Here is a 25009-nt window from a genome sequence, read left to right as displayed (position 1 = left end):
CTGCATATGTACTGTTCTGCTTCCGTAACACGAAACATTATGCTTTGCCTAGAAACGCAAAAGCTGTGTGGTACTGAAAGAGTTTAGGAAGCTCCACCTGGAAGCAGAGACACCGATTTTAGGGAGGGGTAGGCTGGACAAAAGCAGCATTGTTGGAACTTATGATGCAAGGAGTTGGGAGGGAAAGAGAGGGAAGGACTAAACTGCACGGACAGTTACAATCAAAGTAAGCTGGAAAACTGGGGTCCTGAGGCTGGGGGCAAAAGAGAGAAACCATGTGAAAACAGGTATTCTCGAACTCAAGAGTAAAAACAGAAGCACCCGACTTGAAGCACTACAAAAGTCATAAATGCAAGTGAACAGAAAACTCCTCAGAAACAGAGTACCGCATCAGAATGAACAGACACACCGCAACACGCCACCAGACCAGGACCCAGAATGCAGATGCTCTTCTAAAAGTATTACATGGGAAGAGGAGAATGAGAATAGGGATCTTGCTCCCACATGCAGACACACACAAGAAGCTGTTTTCCATTTGCACATCTTGCACAGTGGCTTATGACAGCAGCCGTTTCTATCTGGCAAGGTAGAAGTTACCATTTTTGCAACACTCACTGAACAGGTCGCACGTTTCTGGGGAACGTGTGATCCCAAAGGTACAATGTGCACAGTTCTCAAGTAACAAGGGGAACCTTGGAGGGATTCCACCTTTCTGAAGTGTAATCTTCCCCAGAGCATCCGCTGGGGCAGGGCCACATACTGTTTGCACAATCTAGCCCTAGGTTTTTTCATCATTCCAAGTATATCTCATGTTGTGTAATGAGTGTTGTATCATGCTCCTGTTACAAATGACAGGAGGAAAATAATGTGAAGAACAAACACGGCTGAATTGCTACTGAACCATTTAACTACAAGCATAACTGATGACAAACCTTGTTCAGCATAAAAATCAGAAGCAATGATTAAATTGGAAGCAGTGAATTTGGATGAAAAGTTACTAGTTTATTTCCAATTAGCACACACATTATTATATGATTTTCATTCACAGTGCGTGAATTCTGGTCAGGCCCACAGTTGAGTAATCACACGTGGGACAACTGAGCTGTTTCTTGTTGCTGACCTGGCATGAGAAAGAGATAGTGCAGTTAAGCCCTGAAGCAAAGGACATCTCGCTTCAACAGGAAGTGATCTGTCTTCATCTAGAAAATAAGCAAGCAAGACTTCAGTCTTGAGGGTGAGGAAGAGGGAGGAAGGGAGCAGAAAAGAGGAGAGACACAATTCTCTTGTACTCCTCCAAAATGGTATGAGAGAAGGAAAGCATCCTGAGCTGCGAGGGGACACAGAATTTTACCAAGTTTCTAGTAAGTTGAATTGTTTTGGGTTTTTTTAAAATTAATTCATAATCCCCGTAATCAAAAACCAGAGGTTACTCAGAAGCAGAGTTCTGCTTGTTTATTTGTTCTAGACTAGTCAAACTGCACGGATTTCACTCAACATTGCTTTAAGAGTACAGACACTGATCTTTCAGACCCTTTCCTCTAGGCAATTACCATTCTCTTCATCTTTATATGATAATTGTAAAAGAAAAAAATAAAATAAAAATTTGGCCGTTAATAACATAAGTTACCAAAACTACCAGTTATTTGGCAAGGTTGCTCTTAATTCTAAGAGCAAGGGAAAGATACTATTGTTTGACAAATGCAGCCTCCAGCTGATTTACAGAAACCCTTCTGTCAAAATTTAAATGACTCACAATTTTTGCACTGCAGAGAGAACGTTTTAATTTACATAATTATACCTGTATAAACTATGCACTGACTGGTTCCCAATCTTGAGTTCACTCTAAAGTCTCCCTAAGGGAAAGGTGTCACATGTGACGAGAAACAGTTTATGACTCTGCAAATGTCAAGGGCAAGAACAAAGAGTCAAATCACTTGCCCTTCTTACAACAAGAAATCCTACTGCAACACCTCCAGCAAGCGCGAGCACCAATTATTTGGTGAAATGTAAAATAGCTAGTAGTGCCACCAACACAGACAACGAAGTTTACTTTTTAGGTTTTAAATGCTGTGATTGGAGTATGAACAACAACTAATATTACCTGCAGCTACTATTACAATGTCAGCGAGTTGCGTATGGATCTTGAGCTGCTCTTTTGGTGTGTATCTGTGAGTAATGGTCACTGTAGCATCACCTGAAATGAGATTATCAATTAATTGTCACATATAAAATGCTTGTATAGCATTTACCCTGAGGTGCAAATGACTTACTTTGGTACATTAACAGCAGTACAGATCATGATCAGATTTGTCTTGGGATGCATCGCTAATTTCAGCATAGCAGAAGGCTCACAACACTTGCTGTTCACATATATGAAAAAAAAAGCTTATTCTTAAAAATTCTCACAGGATGAATTCATTTATACACTGTGGACTAACTTATTCCTTAATCAGCTTCATTACCCTTAGCGAAATTACGCAGAGCAACCCAGCATGGAATCCGGTGTCTAGCTTATTAAGCACAATTTGTAAAATGTGCCACAAGACTCAGTTGTTTCTCGCAAACTCAAGCTTCACATACAAGATCACCATGTTCGGATCTCTGTCCTCAACCATGTTTGTCATTCACCTGTCCTGAAGCTCTCTAGATGCTTCCCTTGACATTCTGTTGTACATGCAGGAAGGAAGACCACAGTCTTCCTTGTACCTGAAACCTAACTTCATAACAGCGTCTCCTTTGAGACAAAGTTTAGTCTTTGGCCTGTGTTTTTGACAGATTTTGATTGCTCAAGGAATAATTGGTAATTCAAGTTCAGCGAAGTGGCACCATTTCTTACTGACATTCCCCCTCTCAAGAATTAACACGGTTGATAATCTGGCCAGTAACAGGAGCTGACAACTGAGGCTCTTCTCTTTGTAGGGCCTGATTGCGTAGGGAATGAGTCTAGTACCTATGATAACAAGGATGCTCCTGGGCCAAGGCTCTTTGCTTAGAAACCCTGCCGACCAGTAACAGCATGCAAGGGTCAGACAGCAAAATCCCTCTCTTGACTGGAACAATACCAGCTCTCATCAAGGAGAGGCATTCTCGAACACAATCGAGCTCAGCATCAGTATTTACAAAATTCCAATTAGATGGATCTGAAAAGGTTTATCACCATAACCCCTTAGGGGATCGATACATCCAATGCTTATATTTTTCCACACACTCAGAGCATTCCAAGTCATCATTTTATGGAAGTTCAAGCACAACAGCAGCAATGGAAAAGACTGGACAAAAAGGTGCTCAAATTTTTGCAGGTGTCCTACCATCTCTTGCATCTCCTGATAAAAGAAAAACGGATGAACCCTTACTTCACACCAGAGTGAGAAGAGTTTGAAGTTATCACAAACAGAAGCACACATCCTTTCGGGCAAACTCAAAAGACATGGGGCCTGCTCCTGCATGTATCCATATTGCTTGGCAAGAAGCTACGAACAAACCCTCCTAATAAAACATAAAAAGCCTTGTCCTGTTTCATGGAGACACTGAGGATAGGCCACTAAACACAAAATGAATCATCACGGGGATAAGGACTGAAGTCTCATACTGCATCCAACAGCAAGCATGGTGATCCCTCACAGACTGCCCAAGAAAACAGCAAAGATAACAGCTATCAAAGGAGAATCCTGGCAGCTCTCTCCCTGTCAACTATTTGTACCGCACAAGTGTTCAGGTGTTACATCCCCTCATCTCCATGTTCCACTCATCACAGACTCCTAAGCCACATTATGAACCATTAAACTAAAGTTTTTACGGTCTCAGATGTTACCACCACATCTACTTGCTCTGGAATGTGTCTGACTGATCTAATCTGTGCCTCCAATCTCATTAACGCTCTTCCCTTAAGCATCTCATCTTCAACTTGTCTGTGCTCTGACTTCTCTGCTGCTTCCCCTCATCTTTGATCCCTCTTCTCCTTCAGTCTCTATAGTGCATATCACCTCCTCAAAGAGAAGCAGATCAAGACAGTTTCAGATAATGAGAACAGAAAAGCACACATGTGCATAAGCAATTCCATGAAATAAGGGGAATTGCCAGCAGTTAGAAATCTCTCACCAACTTTCTATAACTTCCCGTGAATTTAAGTGCAAAATTTGCCTTGCCCAAACCCACAATTATTACTTCCAAAGACATATACATAACAAGACTCTTTCAACTTCTTATCCCGTACTCAGCAGAGAGGCTGAGAAAAAACAATGGATAAAATCCCAAGTTACAAATATTCACACCTTCTAAGAAATAAAATCTGTGCTACTTTCCCATCAAGATTTTAGCAAGGAATGTGTCTGTAGTCAGCTCTTGAAAACAAGTGATTGCTCTCGCTACCAAAAAGAAGAGGAGAAAAAAGAAGGGGAAAAAAACCAAACCAACCCAAACCCCCTACCTTCAGAATAGCAGTCCAGAAGCTTAGAGACACCTTGGAAAGGGTAGGTTTTCCATTTATTTGTGATCATGCCAAAACGGAAAATAAACAACTATTTTTACACTGCTATTTGTTCCGAAAGAGGAGGAATATACCTCGCAATTAAGATTTCGCATGATACCACTGAGCCAATTCACTAGCTTATAAAATAGAGACAGTTGCTTGACCTGCCTACACAAAACACAATTTGTTTTGTAGAGTCAGATAGCTTTCCGATGTGATCAGATATTGCCACCTGCAGGACATGACAGTTTCTACATGCAAAACATCACAGATGAAGACAGATCCCTGCTTTTCAGTTTCCTTCACAGTCTGTAAAAAAATAACAACTAAAACCTACAATAAAAACAAAGAAAAAATATAGTAACACATCCCCCAGTCCCCTTCCTTGCATCACTTCTCATTAAAAATTGTTGTCCTGGTTCCTTCTGAGGCTAAACCATGACAATTATTTAATCAAATCAGCCCAATTGCCAATAGAACTTTCTCAGGTTACCAGTCAGGATACGGGGTTTTTTTCCACTACTTAACTGTTGGTCTTGTCTGGTCCCCATCCCCCTGAATAATAAAAAAGAAAGAATAAAAAAGCTTCTACTTCATTTCTATTAACAGGTTTAAATTGTTCTAAACACGCACTTAAGAAGAAAGCCTGCTTTTGTTTGGTAAGAAATAAAATTAGCAACTCCGACGTGTAATTTTCAACTGCAAAACTCACTTCATCTAGAAAGTTAACAGACTTGCTAAAGCTACCTCATCTTGTATCCTGACGCGTCTCTGATCATAATGCACAAATTTTGCCCCACTATAGCTGCTAAGAAAAAGGTGGAAAAGATTATTCCGTCCAAACTATAATTTTTATTACAGTCACATTTCCAATTTTATCTTTAGCTCCACCTCCTCTATCTCACTATACTTTTGCTTTATGCATTCTCTTTCACTGTCTGTCTCAGATTTATCTCAACTGCCTGCAGCTCCTTCTCTGTCACGATATATCTGCAAATTTTGATAACCACTGGGGTAAAGCTGAAACCACCATCTAGCCTGCCTCCCATCCCACACGCCATCCGGGCTAGCCTCTTGTTTCTCTAAGCAGAAAAGAAAGCTAACTGCAGAAAACCAACCAGACGTTCAAGGACAGCCTGATCTGTGAATCTGGAACGAAAACTATACTAGCCTACCCCAACTACTGAAGTATTTATCACCATGTACATGACAAACACATACTTAATGCTAATTTGTTGTGAAAGAAGAACAAATGTTCCTTTGTTTTCTCATTGCCGGCTGCTTTATACTGTATACTACCACTTGGCAGGCTGGAAATAAAATAAAAACTACCTTAAAAATAAATCAATTTATTCAATGACTTAACTCTTTCTACTTCTAGATTCCAGCATCACTGTCAGTAAGAGAATATCTGAATGTTTTTGTGTCCCTGCACAGAACACTTGACATACATGGCATCAATGACAACGCCAGTAAATAGGGCTGCCAGTGAAGTGACGTGTATTATGCCAGGAATTGGAATGTTGGCAGATGACCCTGAAGCACAACAAAGTTCTTTCATAGGCCAGCAAACTCACAGACTAGCCCCCCAAAACAAGTCATACTACCAGTCAAATAAGAGCTACAAACCCAAGAATCAAGTCAACAAAAAATGGGGACATGGATCCAACTAACTCAAAAGCTGAAAGCTACAAAACAGTATTTAGGTACAACTAAAAAACTTCCATGCAACCACTGAGTTTTATAACAAGATGCTGAAAGAATCACAGGTCACTAAGTCTCCTCATTTCCAACTGAGAAACATGCAAGTAGTTTGCAACATAACTGTTGTTTAAAGCCTATTTCAAAAACCGAACTACACTGCCAGTAATATATATAACCCAATATTTGCAGCAAATGTCAGAAATGCCACTAATTTTCATGGGAATGGGGATGAGACCAGAACTATGCACTGATGGTAATTAAAATTCAAACACTGAGAGAAGTTTCAAATAGCAACTTTCCCACAGAGGCTGAATGGAGAAGCCAACTCCATGATTAGTAAGAAGCTTTTACTGTTTTATTATATTAATAACAGATTTCACTCCACTCCTATTAAATATGCCTGGGATTAAACATTCATGTTTACCTCATTTGCGCACACCACCTTGGCAGTTTCTAACATCAAAATGAAGCTGCAAAAGGACAGTATTCTATTCAAATTATATTTGTTTTTCTTTCTGCAGCACAATTATAGGAGCACATGCATGCTTCTGTAATGAGAATTACTTAAAAATATTTCCATTACAACCCCCAATTTCCATGGGGATATAAACTGCGCTGCAGAAAAATCCCCCAGGCCAACGCGTAATATCATAGAGGTCATATGGAAAAGTTCTTGGTCATTTACATATTTTCATCATAACCACCTAACTAACATAGCACAACACAGGACACATGTCACATATTTTTTAATATATATATGTGTGTATGTGTATATATATGTGTGCACACGTATGTGTATGAAAAACTTGAGATTAGTATTACATAAGCACGAGGATAAGGCATAAAGCTGTATTACTTTGTATAAACATCACATGAACCTCTGTAGTTTTTTTAAGGCCACACCACCAGGTAATACCCTCAACTATACCAGGTAATATCCTTCAGTGCTAACCAGGTTTAAGCAGTAGCTGTCTCAAACGAAGGACAAAATCATGACATAACACCAGGAAAAGTCCAGAAACTGCTCTCCAGCGAATATGTCGGGAAATACACTAGCAAATTTATTTCCTTGCTCTGGTTGAACAAGAGACAAGCTTTCTCTTTTTATCCGAATCCTCTGGTCAGCTTTATTTTAATGATTTCACAAACGGATACATTAGAACAACACTCATGGACTTACCTCCAGGCCTTTCATGCTCTCCATCAGTATGCAAAAGCATTGAAATAGGCATTCCAACGTTCTTAGATCTTCCCACTACAACAACATTTTTTCCAAATGTTTGTATTCCTTATTGGGAAAAAAAACAACACAAAACAAAAAGAAAAAAAACACTTTCAAAAAATTGTATTCCACCATTTTGATATACCTAAACCCTTCTTCTTAATCCCCAAGATATAATTATTTGCTGTTGTGGACCGATGACATAAACATGACTTGAAATATCCACACGGCTGATCCTGAGGGATGAATCCACAACACAACTTTCAGCTTTCACCGCAGAGAAACAAAGCTGGCAACTCATTCAGGTTATCCGAATCACCCTTTGGAGAGACTTAATTTCTCTTGTCTGACAACCAAGGGAAATGGAAGCTCTTATTACATGTATAAAATTGAATTGATTATAAAACTGAATTCAAGATATTGAATACATACGCATTCTTTTCCCCTCCTAGCACTAAATTAAACGTTCATGGTTTTGTTCTTGCTTCTTCCCCTTCCCCCACAGGAGTTTATGCATTCAAATCTTCTATTCAACAAATAATTAGGAGGTCAGCAATATCATAAAAAGTTCCTTGCAACATTATAAAATGCAAAAAATAAGTTACTGCAGTGTTGCACCAAGTATTCCATGCAGACTACTATCTCCACTTAATTAATAGTTTTGCTACTGGCAAAAGATCTCATCTATTTTGCATCTCCTTATTATTTAGATTAATCCTCTAAATTTTGCTCTTCAATCGGCCCAATCCATGTAGATAACCTACACCTTTTAACTCACACCTGACTTTATCCTTCATTCATCTTCTGAGATAAAAAGAGTTTCAATATAATTGAGTTTCTTACCTGTCCGTTTTATAATTTCCCACACAGCGGCAGCAGTGGCAGGTATTATAGAAGGCTGATCAAGACACAGACGTCCAATATTCATAATATGAAATCCATCCACATCCTTTTCAGGTGCGACAGCGTTACAAACTGTTCGTTCATCTATGTGATCTAGGAAACACATTGCTTTCAAATTACAGTTCTTTCACTTGTCAGGTGTCATCAATACTATCTGAAATCATTACACAGAAAACCACGCAAGTTTGGTCTAGCTAGGCTAATTATTATTATTAATTATGAATAAACTACACTCTCCCCCTAAAGGCAGCAGTTGTAACTTCACCTTTTAAAGTCATCTACTGAAAATTAAATGATTCAGTTTGAGACACTGCTAGTACAACAGATAAAAATCAAAATACGAGAGGCTGATACACAGCTGAGAATGATGACTTAGTAACTATAAAAATAAACACTTAAGCAAGACACTTCAGAGTCACTTCTGTATTCTGGAAGTGTTAATTATCAAATGCCTCAAAAAAAAAAAAAATCACAGGAGAAAAGTTATTGCGCATGCTACCTGTCTCTAAGATCACAAAGGATACACGACCTAAGTTTTAAATACATGTACGGAAACCCTAAGCTGAAATACCTTTGCAGGTCTAGCTCTCATTTTCTATTTCACAACAATACAACTGTTTTTAGTAATTTGCCAATCCGCAGGACTAAAACATATCCTACTTCACTGAAAAACTGTGAGAACACATAAAATTGTTCGATATTGATGAGCTCGAAACTGTAAGTATGCCTTAAATGACAATATCTGCACCTAATCTATTATTCATATCTATTTGTAACGAACATTTTTTATACGCACTATTGATATGAGATAGGTCTGCAGCTGCTTAAAGCTTATACTGCATATATACATGCATCGGTACCGATCAGGAAAAAAAAAAACGCGTTAGCCAGCCCTACCTCTGCGGAGCTACAAACCCAAGCATATAGCCCAAAACTGGTTTGCAGAATTTCAGAAAAGGGTACGTAGTACTGGGAAGAAATGCAGCTGCATAGCTGGCGACACATAGGCTGACACTGGCCTGAAGAGAGGATGCGGACACCTTCCCTCCTTCATCAGATACACTTCTAAAGCACTATCTTGGGTGGGCCATCCCCCAAAAAAACACACAAAACCAATTAAAACTGTATAGTTTGTTATATGTTACTTAATCGGTAGATTCTATTTGCCTCTAGAAACTTATTTTCCTGGTTTGTTTCCAGTTGACTGCAGATAGCCTCACTCATTTCCAGAGGAACAAAATAATTGCTTAAGTTACTGCCAGTCTCATAGAACATACTTCGCTTCCTCTCAACTGATATTCATACAGACTTACTTGCTGTCATTTCACGCTACTCTCCATGCCAAGATCCTCTCCGCACTCACCCTTTCACTTCTTAACCGAATTTGCCAGGCGACACCGGGCATCACTTGCCCAGTTACTCTGGCACGCACAGAGAAACTCTTATTTACACAATAAACAACACGTGCCTCTAATGTTGACATACAAAAAGTAAAGACTGGTTTTCAAAAGGGAAGACTGATGCAAATAAAAACACAGCACAAAAGGGATTCAAAAACATACCATACGATCAAGGAACGGGGAACAAGGAGGAAGCTGTTCAGCAGCAGCAATGAGCTCCCCGGAAATAATTTTGAGAAGCTATACTGAGACGCAGCTACCACTTTCACACTCAGTCCCACCAAAGCAGGCCGCACTTTGGCTGGCACAGTCTTTCACAAGAGGGACATCGTGTTTGTACTCATTTGTTTCATAGTTCTTTGCTGCTTACCACGAAGTAAACTTTGAGTTTTTCACATTCTATCTCAAATAGACATCTAACATTTCATAGCATCTTCTAGGCAATTTAAAAGATACAGGAAACTCTCCACAAAACCATTACCACATCAGAGGCAACGCACTCAAAAGGTGCGCAGAAAGGAAGTTTTCCTCAGGCAAAGATGACAATCCTCAAAGTTAAGTTGCTCCAGCTCCCAAAAGTGAAAGAGAACAAAGCTATTTTCTGCTTCTATTTTTATCCCCATGTTGATCAAAAGCCACACCTGCGTGTGGTTTACTGCAAAAAAAAAGACCAAAACCCCACACAACCACCTCAATTCTGGAATAAGCAGCCTTCACTGATAAAGTTTTCACAACACCTAGGCTTTGTCTCCTTCCATTACAACCCAATGCAGAAGACTTTTGGAAAATGAGCTAATGTAGCTTTCTGCCCTTCCGTTTCTGAAGTTCTTTTAGGAGAAAAAAAATAATTCAGTAATCAGTTATGCAAAGAACCTCCTGAACGTTTTCAGTTCATGATAACGTGCGCATTAAACCTCATTACACAGACAATGCAATATTGAAAAAGTTCTTCTGTTGATTAAATTACTTTAAGATTTTCACTAAGGCAGGCAACAGCCAGGCCTCAAACTAGCAAGTTTTATAGGGTAGAGGAAGGTTAATTAGTCTTCATGTGGTTACTGTAACCATAGTTCTTGAAAAGGATCTTCAACCAATTACTTTAGGGCTTAAACATTTAAGTGTACTAGCATCAGACATTTGAATTCCCACAACTACGGTTATCTTCAGGGGGTTTATCTTTTCAAATGTTGAACAGGTTTAAATTCACCAAGTTTCAAGACTTAAGGCTGTTGCTGAACTATGTATCGATGAAGGCAGACAGATCGATACTGTATGCATACTGTAATGACAGATATCCCCCCCATAAAAAAAAATAAATGCATTTCTGCAAGAGGTACCTAACAATTTTACTGAGTACCCACACAAGTAAGACAAGCGACACATGACACCTCCCAGTTCAGGGGAACACAACAGTGCACTGGGAGGCCAGTGGATGAGTCTGTTTCCTTTGCTTACATGCTTCGCACAGAAAGATTTTGATCCCTAAGCTGTCAGTGCTCCATTTTTTGCATGAGTTCTCACTACTGAAATTAAAATTTGTTACATTACCCATTTCCCCTAATCTGTTCTTAGCGGGAAAGATGTTTGTTCAAAGTAAACCGACCACATTCCATCAGCTCTCAGAGTTCCTTACTTGGATCCAAGATCAATCTCCTTAGTTGTGATATACTTCCACCTTGTGGCCAACTTATTTCAACAAGTGGCCAATTTCAGTTAGCTTTCAAATAACACAAAGCACAAAACTTCCTTTTCACGAATGCTTATGTTTATTAGAAATACAAGCAAAGCTCCTCTTTCTCTATAATGTTCAGCATCTGCCCTAATTTTTGCTGTTTCGTGGATATGAAATAAAGGCAGTGAGAACCATCTGCAAGTGAAGACCAAGACTAGGAATAAAAGTGGAAATTAAGAGTTTACCTAGAAACAAAGCTTCAACTTCACCATCGTCAGAGATACTTGTAAACAGTAACCCCTGGAGTCCCAGCTAGTGCTAGAAATCATGCCTATACATGCCAAAAGGAGAGCTCCTCCCCTTCACAGCATACAGTATAACGGTATGATAAAAGACAACACTTGTAAACACAGAGACAGGGGAAAACCAACACGCTAGTCAATTTCTTACAATGACTCCAGTAATTTAGGTACCTCTCCATTAGGAAGCACACAGTGGTTTAATTAAGTTGACTTATACAGATTTACATGGAAACCGCAAGTTTTAACACCGCCAAAACACCATTTTGTCAGCTACTGCCAAGTGATATTTTAGTGAGATTTTATTACAAATTAGGAGAAGGGAAATACAAAAAAAAAAGAACATAGTAGAGGCTTTTAGGACTTGAGCACAAAGCTTATCCAGGACATTAGGGACAGCACAGAAAACACAAATGAATGTTTAAAACAAAACCCGGAATTACTGTGAGAAAGGCCGTAGCATCATCAGCTAGGTAGCATAACTTGGCATGATACAGGGGATGAAACTACGTTAAAGGTCTTGGAGTTCAAGGCAAAACAGTGCAATACATTAGAGAGCAAACAACAACAAAAAAAAGAGAAATAAAATGGATAAAGTACGTGCGTGGAAGGAAACTCCTTGGAATAGAATTTTGTCTGAACTTCAAAAAAGGCAAGGTTGATAATATGAAATGACTCTCTCCATTTAATTTGCTTTTTTGTTTAAAATGAACTGCAGGTTAGTATATAACAAAAAAAATTAACTTCTCAACTAATCCTTCATTATGCACGCTCTCTTTCAAGAGCTAAGATACACTTGCAACCCAAAACTGTAGAATTCTTTTCTCTTAGACTGTATATGAGGAGCGGGACAAAAGATGTCACCTACCTGGGAGAGGTAGCTGAACTAATAAACCACTAACTCTTGAATCCTTGTTGAGTTTTACCGTCATATCTAAGAGTTCCTCCTGAGAAATGTCTTTAGGCCTCAGTATGATCTCACTAGAAATGCCTGATAAAAACCAAAACCAGAAGACACATATTAGTATCAGGAGACTTACCTATGGACAGCTTAGTAATTTTGTGTAAAAATCCATCTGATGCTTAACAACTGTCTTAGATAACCATGAAGGACTTGCTAAAATTTTTGCTTTTGCTGTCTGCTCTTTAATGCTGTATATCTAGATGTCAAGTACAATCTTCTAATGAAAAATACAGAAAAAAGGTTATAAATCTACAGTTGTACATAGTAGCTCCAAAATTAATCAACAGTTTAGAAATATTTGGAAAATAAAGCATTTAACTTCTCTACAAACGTGCTCTTGAGAATTACAACTAAAACCGAACAGCTAAAGCTACACCAGCATTACTGGCATTTTATCTGATACCTTCTACTTCTGTGGGACAAAACTCAATATTAGAAAAGAAAATTTTTGAGGTTACTTCACAGGATTGCAATTTCTCTGACAGGAACAACATTCAAGTTCCTTGTTTAGGCTATGATACTCTTTCACTTGGAGAAGAGATGTTGCAGCGACTGGGCTTTATCCTGTGTAATCAGCCACTTTGCTTTACTCTGCTTTCATTGTGTCTGAAAGCTTGCCCTTTATATTCAGAGCTGTGAAGCCTTGGTTTTGGATTGACTTGCCTGGCTCTACTGTGGACCTAAAGCATTCAACAGGACGGATGATGAGATACAGGAATGAGAGACAGACATGAGATACAGGAAATATACAAGAAGATTGACAGTATGAAGAAAAATTGTCTTCTCAATATCTTCATTTGAAACTGGTTACTTAAACACTATTCCCATCAATTCTGGGGTAGTAAGGTTTACTACCACAGTTGGAGACAAGCTGAAAAATCCACATATAAAAGGAGGAATCTAACATGCACTAAGGAGGCAAGTTCTTAAGCAAGCATTTCATATTCAAAAACAATTAGAGTGTCTTGCAGAAACAACTAAAAAATGACATAATTTCTCTCTGATTATCTTTATTCTCCAAGCTTCTCAAAGCCAGTTCAGACCTTTAACTGTCAAAAAACTTCCCCAGTGCTCTCCTTTAGCTTCCAGTTTCTAACGGTAAGGATGCAAACTGTTTCCTAACAACATTTTAAGATACAGAACTGAACCTATGGCTACCATTCATGTGCCATTAAAACTACTTCATTCACACGTCAATCCAACTTCTTTTCTTTAGGTTAATCAGAGATGATGAGGAAGAAAACAGTCCAAATTGAATAAAGATACAAAGGGGGTTCCCCCTGCTTTTTAAATTTTAAATAACAGTATCTTGTGCTTACCATAGGATTATTCATATTACAAAACACATACCTACAGCTGCAGCTGCTTTTATCTTGTTTCTGACATAGATATGACTAGCTGGATTGTCTCCTACTAATATGACAGTGAGATGAGGTCTCCTGTTTCCAAAGGATATCCACGATTCTACATCCCTTTGAACTTCTTTCAAAACTTGTTTAGCAAGCTTTGTCCCTGAGATAATGGTTGCTTCATCACTATAAAGACAAAAAAGATACATGATATTTAGGTCTAAAATTTCATAAACAAGACACTTTGAAGTATGTGGTCTACCGTGTTAAATACTTGCAAATGCTTTGATTACTGAAAACACTAACGCACTACAAATCCACCCAGGTAAAGAAGTGTTTCCCCACTTGTTGGAAGAGCAGGAATGTGTCATCAGTGTACACAGAAGAGGAGCTCACCTGCCTTGCCCCACCTTCCCAACACATGCAGCCAGCCAGGTTGAACGTATCTATGAACTCTTGCATTTGGGAACAGAACATGAGAATATTCTTACGCCTTTAAGTTTTTCTGTTTTAAGGAATTTTTCACAGAATCATAGAATCTTTATGGTTGGAAAGGACCTTTGAGATCATTGAGTCCAACCAAACAACATACAATCTCTGCCACTAGAGCATGCCCTGAAGTGCCACATCTAGACGTTTCTTAAACACCTCTAGGGATGGCGACTCAGCCACCTCCCTGGGCAGGCTGTCGCAGTGCCTGACCACTCTTTCAGTAAAGTAATTCTTCCTAATATCTAATCTAAACCTCCCCTGCCACAACTTCAGACCATTTCCTCTGGTCCTGTCATTATTCACCTGGGAGAAGAGGCCAACACCCACCTCTCTCCAACCTCCTTTCAGGGAGTTGTAGAGGGCAATGAGGTCTCCCCTCAGCCTCCTCTTCTCCAAGCTAAACATGCCCAGCTCCCTCAGCCTCTCCTCATATGACCTGGTCTCCAGACCCCCCACCAGCCTGGTAGCTCTCCTCTGGACATGCTCCAGCACATTTTTACCCACCTGCCTTCCCAAATTTCCTTGAAAAACCTATTTGACGTGGGATTATTCACACTATTCTTTTGTACAAGCCTAGGTGATACTCTTTCTCAGTTTTTTTAGGATTTAACTCACATAAGCCAGTGGTGACTGCCTCGGGAGCTTCTGTCATGCCCTCCCCACTTTTGTATTTTCAATTCCCCATCCTTCCAGTAACCTCACTCTGCCCTTAACCAGCACTACAGCAGACAAACACCCTCCTTAGGAGAAGGGCCCACAACCATTGCCCTACCCCTTCAGGAAAACTGAAAAAGTTTTGCGCCATGAACTTGTACCAGAACTCCTCAGCCCTCCTCTTTCCCTCTGTCATTGGTGTGATCATCACCCCAACCAAGGATGTGGAACTCCGCACACACACCCCACCAACCTGCAACAAATAAGAAACCTCCAGCATGTGTAACTTTCATATGCTAAGATGTTAATTCCTTTTGTATCAGATAAGCAGCCTTTATAGTGACTTCATTGCTTGGTGCTGGTGGTGCTTAGAGGAGAGAAAGCAGGAAGAGATAGGAAGCTATAGAGCAAGAAATTTTATCACTGGCCTGGTTTAAAACATGGTATTCTGTAAGATTCAAAACCACAATTTTAAGCAGCCAAAAAGAATAAGATGCATTTTATTTATTTCAGAATTTTGTGCAGTTTCAATCATTATTACCAAATCTTCATGACCAAACAATCTAAATGCACAAGGGTGTGGAAGAAGGAAGGTAGGAGGGGAACAGCAGCAGCAACACCACCACCACACAGGACAGGAGAACCTCAATAAAGCCAAAATACAGAGAAAAGAAATCTTTAGATAAAACTTTCAGCCTTTGCTTTGGAGATTGACGACAAACGACAAAGCAACTGAAATGACCAAATAATTGGAAAATGGAGTGTGAAAGGTTAGCTTTGCATCTTAGAGTTACAGATGAAGAGCCTGTCAAGTTACAGATGCAACGTTCTCGCTCGTAAGGAAGGAAAAACCAGCACATCTTGTGACTCTCTTGATTCCCCCCCGGCCCCCTCTAAATTTCACCATTTGTTTAAGGCAAGAAAGCTTCCCCCCCCATCATCTTCTCATAGCTGATGACCACGATCAACCACCCATAGTTTACCAAAATCAGTACAATGTCACTAATGCAAATCTTTTTTGGAATTCAGCTAACAATTTTTATAATGGTTCAGAAACTAAGCATCCCAGTTGTCACGAGTCCCAAGCTATTAAAAGCACTCCACGTATCCTCTAGGTTAACACTGCATTGAAAAATGCCATCACTGTAACCAAGCTGTAAATATTGCTACTGCAAGAAGCACCACTTAGGTTGATGTGTTCATCATTTCCTTATACATTTCCTAGCAGAAGTTTTCAAACAGATTTTAAAGCTTATGTCACCTTCATACATAGCAAATGGTTTCGCCCTAAATCAGTCAGCACCTAAATTTTTACAATCCCAAGGCCAAAACCAAGAGTAAAACAAACATTACAGTACTGAGAACATAAAGATTATTGTGTTCTTTTACATGGTTGTACATTCCACAATTAGCAACTATTCATGCATTACCATTCCACCAGTCTGCTTTATTAACTAACTAACTAAGAACATAAGTAATTAGTGTTTGCTCTTAACCATACATATTTCACTTACGCAAATTGAAATCTCAACACTCAATAGTTTGTACAGGTGAAGACTATCTAGAAATGTCCTAAAACTAATTATGTCCCTCTTGATGATGATTTATCTCAGCTGGTAATCATTACAGCAAGACAAGATACTGATTTTAATAAATTACATTTAATCACCCTAATGAATTACTTCATTCCTCCACCTAGTGTTTGGCTACTTCAAGTTTTGTTGCTTGAACTTTGCTTGACACATAAAACAAGCAAAACATGTGATGGCATTTTACCTCTATTTTCTAGGAAGACAACAGTATTTATTATTTGTCTTGATCATTATTAGTTCTAGTGGGTTTACACTTTCATCTAGAATTTTAAGGCAAGGGTACAAATTCAATACATATATATATATATAAACATGCGTTATGTATTGTGTAAGAAAAAAAAAAACAACAACAAGCAAAAATCCCAACCCAGTAGATTAAAAAGATGTTTGTTTAGGTATTAAAAGAATAAAAGCTTGACATCTTTCCACCGTAATCTTTTTCTTTGCCTGACTACCCTCAACCTCCAGAACTGAAACGCTACAACACACCCTCTGCAAGTACATATGCTTGAAGTTTAACGCACATCTCTACACAAACACGTCTAACATCAATGTTTAATGTATGTTGAGTTAGTTTGCCATGATGAAAGTAGTTCAAAGTCATTTGCAAAAACAATAAAGCATTCTGGGCTTACGTTAGAATCGGACTGGTTTTCAGAGTGCTGCAAGTCTGATCAGTTGGGTTTTTTTCTGTACATTATTCTGTGGGATGAACACGTCTGCACCTAGAATAACATTCAGGAAAAAAAAAAACCAAACCAAAACAAAAACAACCCACCACGCTTTCTGAGATGGTCTAAAACTATTTTTGCAGTCTGTCTCTACTATAAGAAACTACACAACTGGAGCAAAACAACATATGATTAATGTTTTGTTATATTAACAAGATGCACATTTGTCTGTTTATCACCATACTCAAACATGAGAATTGTTTAACAATTCAACACACAGGGAAAATATCTAAAAGCCAGCAGATAGCATATTTATCCAGAGATATTTGTTTAAACTTTATAGACACATGGATGGTAAAACATTAAGGTTTTCAAAATATTATCCTAACAGCATATGGAAGAAATGCGTAGTGATGAGTTCTGAAACAACTTCCTTCCTCTTCAAGATGGAAAAATAATAATAACGCTAGAAGCACAAGCAAAATGCCAGAAGCATCATCCCACCCATAACATCATCCATTTTTTGAAAAGAACTCTTTGCTTAAGTAAGATCACATTTGGAAATGGACAGCTGCTGCCCGCACTTCTGGAAAAGAAACCAACTGTCTACGCATTTTAACTGCGCCCAAAACACCACCACAGTCTTCTTGCTGCTACCCACCAAGGTACTAAAAGAAACTTGTTTAAATGCCAGGGCCTAAAAAGCAGACATCATTCCTGGGTTTAGATGCAAATACCAAAAAGGAAACACATCAGGTGGCAGTGCATTGTCATTTACCATTCCAAGCGGAGAAGTTTCTCCTCCTTCCAAGATTATTCTCTGTCCTTCATGACTCCAGAAATCACCTTCCCAAAAGTAAGAAAACAGTTGCACTAACATCACTTTTTATGTAACACAGCTGATTTATTTTTATTGATTTATTTTTATGAAGTACATTTCATCAAGAACCTACGTTCTGCTACACAGTCACCATCTCTTCAAACCACATTTTAAAATTCTCTGAATTTACTCAACAACCATTAAAGCTTTGAGTGTTTCTCCAGATGCAATGCATATGGTGCTGAGAGTTTATCAGGGAAAGATGAAGCACTAGCATAACACATACAACCTGCTGCACAAAATATGCTTAAATTCAGCTCACGTGCCAATTCTAGCAACCTTCTGAGCAACCAGTTTAATTAAAACAAGGTCACCTTGAAAATATCTGTGACTTCCTGAATTCAACAGTCATTTGCCTTCTATACATCAAATAGTAATTTCATATGTGAAATAAGTATCAAGAAGAATATTTTACTACAACTAAGTAAATACTATTCCATTTGTTACTTGGACCTTCAGAACTCTGACTCAGCAAAACGACCCAGTTATAAAATTAACTCTCACAGGAGAAAATAAAAAAACAGGCTTTAAATATATAGCTAAAGAGAAACTACCAGCACCTTGCCACTCTCCTTAGTTGCACTGTAATGCTCTTGAAAGCCTTTTACTTACTTATTAAAAAGACTGCGTATACAACTTTCTGAAGTAAAGAAAATTTTTCACAACCGTCAAATATAAAAATAGCAAGTATTATACTATATTGATGCTTCTGAGGTTTAGAATCTAGATAGTTTAAGTCCTTTGATGGAAATATTATGCAAGAACTACATGAAAAAGTAAAGCATCAGCTGTACAAGAAGGTTACACTGCAGCAAGCTATTCAAGACACTGAAATTAAAAAGTGAATTATTATTTTAAATTTTATACACATGATAAACTTGACCGGCTGTGATTACACTCATGGATGCTCTTATTCTGAACCCTTGTGAGTTTAGGACAGAACAATTAACACACTTTAATTTTCTTGTTACTGCATCCAGTGACTTGCAGGACATTACAGAAACAAAGATGCCAGCTGCTATTTTAGATCAACCTGTACACTAAAATCACAATGGGACCTTCTCAGTCCCATACATACCACATTAAAAACTCCGTAAAATCATTACTATATGAGCATCTACTTTTCAAAGAACTGGCAAAAACAGTTAGTAGCAGCAAAGAACAGAAGTAGGCATGCACTGTTCCAGAAATACATCTACTTGTGCCAAACCCGGCAGAATCAAAACCTCTGTTTATACAGGACATATCAGATACCTAGGAAGTCAGACACTTATTTCAGTTGTCACAGTACAGCTTACTAATCTGTTGACGCTTAAAAACACAGAGCAAAGATAATGTTTTCAGCATAGGCTATTTGTGACCTGCGGAACTGAGCAACTTTCAGGTCAGTATTTAAGACAACTCCAGTATAAATGAAAAAAGAGCTCAGGCAAAACCCTCCCACCACATATTAAACCAAACCACCCAGCACATTAAACCAAATAAAGTGGGTGACAACGTCAGGAGACTGGTCCTCGCTGCATCGGAGCACACCCTGCTCGCCCATGGACCCAGGCTTTCCGCTAACACCAGCAGTGCTACCTGCGACACAGCGAGACCACGTGGGCCTTATTTACTTATTTATATTAGTAATATTTTTATTTTAAAAATTTGTATTGTTTTAATTTACTTCTTTTTCCAGGAAAAAAAGGAGCGTCACGGTGTCACACCACCTGCCTAGCTGAGGGCAGGGAGAGGCAATGGGATGGGCTGTCACCATCACAGGTCCCTTCATGCAGACAGTAATATTCTCCAGCAAAGATTAAAACACTCGCTGCAACCCATCAGGGAAAATAATCACAGATGTAAAAAAATTAACATTCAGAGTAATTCTGTGTAAATTAAGTGAGAGGGCCGTTAAGGCACGGGCAGCAAAGAAATATTTAATCGCCAGACCCGCCTTGGGGAGGGGGCAGGAAGGCCACCGAGGCTCCCGCGTTCCCCTGCACCCCGTAAATCCCCACGGGACGAGCGCCGCCCGTGCCGCAGCCCTTCCTCCCTCCCGGTACCTCTGCATGCTGGCTCGGACGCCGCGGAGCCCCCTTTTCGCAGGGGGGAGAACGGCGACCCGGCCGGGACGCGGGGGGTCAGCCCCGCCCCAGGCGACGGCGGATGGCGCCCAGCGGGCCCCGTCCTCCCTCAGGCTCCCCTCAGCCCGCCGCGCGCCCAGTGCGACCGTTAAACGGCGGCGGCGCCCGGCCCGCCGTTCCCCACAGCACTCCCCGGCGGGAGGATGAGGAGGGAAGATGAGGGATGAAGATGCCCCCGAGCGGTGCGGCGTACCTGGCGGCGCTGCGAGGGGAGCTGCTGGTGCTGTAGGCGGGCCGGAGGGCGCCGTGAGAGAGGGCTCGCCATGGCCTCAGCGGCGCCAAGCCCGGGCGCAGCACCGAGGAGGAGAAGACGGCGGCCGCCGCCGCCGCCATGTCGGTCCCGACGGACGGAAACGCCACCGCAACCGAGCGACGAGGGGAGGAGCCAGGGCAAGTAGCGGGCCCCGGGCCTGGCGTGGTGTTGAGGGGAGGGTGGAGCGCCCGGCCGCCGTGACAGAGAGAGCGGGCCTGAGGGGCGAGGGGGATGCACCGCCCGGGTGCCCAGCGGCAGCGCCGCCAGTGAAGGCTCACCTGCGGGCATCACAGGGGGCTGGCGTACCGCGCCCGGGGCTAGCAAACAGCGCCCGGGGCTAGCAACCCCTGCGCGTCTGTGTGGTGAGAGGGCGAGCGGCACAGCCTCCCCTCCGCACACCTTCCCAGGCCGTGCCTCCCCTCAGGGCTTCGGGGTCTTGAGGCGGGAACCCCTGCAGATGACGGTGAAAAAAAGAGGTCTTCATTTGCGTCCTTTGGCTCCTACGAACGTCTCTTCCCGCCAAAATGTGGTGTGGGCAAAGCCGACACTGAGTCAGAGCCACCCAGACAACAGCGAGGCCCTTGGTAATTCTCAGCTGCACCCTGGTTTTTTCCCAGTCGTTTGGGCCGTCTTGCTGTTCATCATTAGTGCTTTCTGTCATGTTTTGTGGCAGATTTTTTGCTAAAATGCGTGCAAAAAATCTTCTGCGGAGGGGATGAAGAAAACAAATGGAGATCTGAAGTAGCATAGACCAAGCGTGCCAAAATAATAGCGTCAACCTTACGTACAATACTGCACCTCCTGGCAGTTGAAACATTCCTTTATGAAGCCGGCAAAAGCTTTGAAAAGATGCGACAGGTTACTGAGGCTGCGGTTTCTGCTATGGTACTGGCAGCTTATTTGATAAGTTAGGTGTTTGTGTAAGGAAAGTGGCTCAGGTGTTTCCACAGACAATGTGCATATTGTTTTTTAATGATTTGTCCTCTGTAATAAGTAGCCAGATCCCTTAAACAGAAATGGCACTTATTTTATTACAGCGACAAAGTCAATAAAGCAAAAGCACAGCGCGGGGTGCATGACTCAAGTCAGAGGCACACCAGCTAACACTTCAGCCATGTCTTATATACATTCAATATTGCATACGTATTCACTATTTTAGACAGAGTAATTGTTTATAATTATTGATTATTATTAGTCCTTTTTCTCTTCTATTTGTGTGTTTCCTTCTGAATTGTTTCTGAGGATCGATGATCTTCAGTTCCCTTTTCCCATGCATCTGTTTCCGTCTGGTAGGATCAGCTCCCTTTTCCCATGCATGTGTTTCCTTCTGGTAGGATGGATTATCATCAGCTCCCTTCTCCTATGCATCTGTTTCCTTCTGTTAATCACTTGTGGAGTCCTTTGGAGAAGTTCTCTTTTGTTTCTCTCAGATGTTTTTCTTCATGATGTTTTTCTTCATAGTTGCTGTTAATTGTTATCTTTGAGGTTTCTCATGTTTCCTAATTTACTAAAGGTTAGTTATCCTTATAAGTCAAAGATTTATAGTCTTGTTATTATGGCGAAAGCCAACAATACCTTCACTATTTTTCACATCCTCGTAGAATCTTCTCATCCAGTATTGTAGATATTATGTAAACCTTCCCCTTTAGGTTGCTATCTCTTACCTTATAACAAAGGAGTGACACCAAACTTTACACACCATCTAGCATGTACATATTGCATTAATTATAAAGCTTTTTTAAAAAAGGAAAAGATTCATTGACACCGTTATATATGCTGTCCTTTACTCCTATGATTATTTCTTGTTACTATCGTGTTTGCAGAAAAATGAACGTGAGGATTATAGGAAGTCTTGTGGAAATTTACAGTCCTGAACAGAGAGTAGATCCTTTAGGGTAGAACAAAGATCTTCAAATGCTAATCTATCCTATTAATCTTCTAAAGAAATTAAGATAACGAATGTAAATTGAATATTTAAGCTCATTTATATAAAATCTAGACATTTTTTGAATGCTGCTTTTTTTTAGGACTGTCATATCAACGGTTCCGTAAGAACAGAGATGTTCAAATACCGATAGATCGATACCTTATGTGGTGGTGGGAAAAGGGATTGCAAGTAATCCTAAAAAAAGGAGTTGGTTACTTCAAGGAGGTATATATGTGTATCACAAAGAAAGGGTAAGATATTAAAAGAAAGAAAAGTGGATGAGGGTAACAGAAAACAGGATGGGGAAAGGGAAAAAAATATCAGTGGTCCTAAAAATTGTTATTACAGGGAAGAGAATTCTTTCAAAAGTTTCCTTTTGTCTAGGATGGAAAAGGATGTCCACTCATTTTTTTTTTTAATCTAAGGTTTGTATACTTGACTATAAAACTTTGAATTGCTGTTGTTAAAATTTTCCACAAACAGAACATCCACCACATATTTTTCTACCAAATTATTACACTAGAAAAAGCAGTTGTATTATAAATGCTTTTGATAAAATTTGCCATACAAATTGTGACTGGAGAACTGCTTTACGTCAAAAGTACATCAGTTACAAAATGTTTGACAAATGTAGGCAAGCATACTCTTTCAGTTAGTGATGCTAAACACACACACACAAAAAGTTGCCTGTTATCTTTTATGCAGATTCCCCTTTTGTACCAGTTGGATTCCTGCTATTCATACTGATGCCTACAAACAAATAAAAATAGGTTTTCAGTAATATGAGGATGAAACCTTTTTTCTTGACCTGAGTTAACTGCTTGGGTTTTAGATCCCATTCAAGTTTGGTACTTAAATATCACAACTTTTAAAAAAACAACAAACAAAACAGCACAACATTTTAAATTAACTTTCACACCAATCAAATTGCACCATACTGGCAACCTCAGGTTTGACCTTGAAGCTGCGTATAGTAATGTACATATAAAAAAATGCCACTAATATCAGTCATTCACACCAAAATAATATACTGCCTTTTCATATCATTCCTGAAAAAAAAATGCCTGAAAGCTCATCATTGCTATGGTGACAATATTTATAATTAACAGTTTGCAGAGCATAGCCTACAAAAAGTGACCACATTACTATTGCTCAAAATCTGCTGCATATATTATAAATAATAAATAACAGTATGCATATGATCCACAAAAATGCAGTGATGAAATTGGTACAAAGGACAAAGCTGAAAATACGCAATTTGGTTTGCGTGACAGTTAAAGCAGAGTTAGGCACTGACATTTGGGAAGAAGGTGGGTATTCTTAACAGGTTGTTTCAGAGTCTATTACTGTTGAAGTATTTTTATGTGCATACAATAAAGGACTATAGTTAAAAAATACTGTCTTGGGCACTAACAACACCATCAACTTAAAATTATCTCTTAATAATTATTTGTGTGTGAAGGGGAAGTCAAACACAGTTGTTTAGTAAGAAGTGTTCAGTAAGAAGCGTGGTTCTCTCATCTTGTGAAAATCTCTGTCAGGAAATGTTGCTTTGCAAAAAATTTTATGAGCAATTTTTTTTATATCCTGGGAGAATATTATGTCTTTCTGTCCACATCTCCACTTTTTCTTCCCTGTTTTGCCTTCCCAGCTGCTGGAGGGTGTACAGTTGTATGAGACAAAGAGGTTGAGAAGAGAGGCGACGACCCCGTATTTTGCAGACTTAGTTTAAGGAAATAACGAATCTTAATTTAGGGGGAAAAAGTACTTTGAGAAAAATTTAGTTTGAGAAAAATTTAGTTTAAGAAAAAAAATTGTTACCCTTGGGAAGCTTTGCATTTTAATAGAATTTATTTGCTGGCCTTTTACTTTCTAGCAGTCCTACCACAGCCTCTATTTTTGGATACTAGTATTGGGGACGAACATAGTATTGGGGTCGAACATGTTACTGTATTTTAAGAAACCCTGCTCAAGATCCCACCATCTGGCACTTTCAGCTTTCTGCTTCGTACAGCAACAAACTGTGTATAAAACCTGGGCCCTGACAGCAGAATACCAGGCATTTTTGGAATATGAACAAAAGTGAGAGTCACAGCTATTGCTGGAGCAGGAAGAGATACTAAATGAAAAGGATGTGTGACCAATTTACTTAACAAATGCATATTTTGCACTTTGGTCCAACATCCTGCAACTTCTGTTCGGACAAGGGGGGAAAAGAAGGCAGCACTGAACATCACTTGAAGCCTGAAGGGTTTTCCTTCATCAGAACGCTCTGGATTGTGTCTGTGTGTGCATGTGTGTTACTACGCGCTGTGGCTGTCTTAAAGCGCGCATCAATAATCCGGATTGTGCCTTCGCCTTCTGTTTATAGAGAAAGTCTGTGACTGCATTAGGATAATTACAAAGGCAAGCGTTTGCCATCCCGGGTTT

General features: G+C 39.8%; 1 protein-coding gene across 20 annotated transcripts in view; it reads right to left on the bottom strand.

Annotated features, from left to right (window-relative positions):
• LOC134516735 (epigen) overlaps nt 1-20783 on the bottom strand; it is a 66893-nt gene extending 46110 nt beyond the window's left edge. For 19 of the 20 annotated variants that reach the window (XM_063337256.1, XM_063337258.1, XM_063337255.1 and 16 more), the window contains exons 1-6: nt 20593-20783; nt 13983-14167; nt 12537-12659; nt 8238-8390; nt 7353-7460; nt 2102-2194 (exon numbers count right to left, since the gene is read on the bottom strand). In XM_063337256.1, the coding sequence (XP_063193326.1) occupies nt 2102-2194; nt 7353-7460; nt 8238-8390; nt 12537-12659; nt 13983-14167; nt 20593-20732 (802 nt within the window). In that variant the 5' untranslated portion in view covers nt 20733-20783. The remainder of the gene's footprint in view (nt 1-2101; nt 2195-7352; nt 7461-8237; nt 8391-12536; nt 12660-13982; nt 14168-20592) is intronic. The other variant, XM_063337267.1, reaches the window with a different exon arrangement.
• Between the last annotated feature and the right edge of the window lie 4226 nt (nt 20784-25009).

The sequence above is a fragment of the Chroicocephalus ridibundus genome, chromosome 5 (assembly GCF_963924245.1).
Source record: "Chroicocephalus ridibundus chromosome 5, bChrRid1.1, whole genome shotgun sequence".
Taxonomy (NCBI): domain Eukaryota; kingdom Metazoa; phylum Chordata; class Aves; order Charadriiformes; family Laridae; genus Chroicocephalus; species Chroicocephalus ridibundus.
This window is presented reverse-complemented; position numbering and strand designations above follow the sequence as displayed.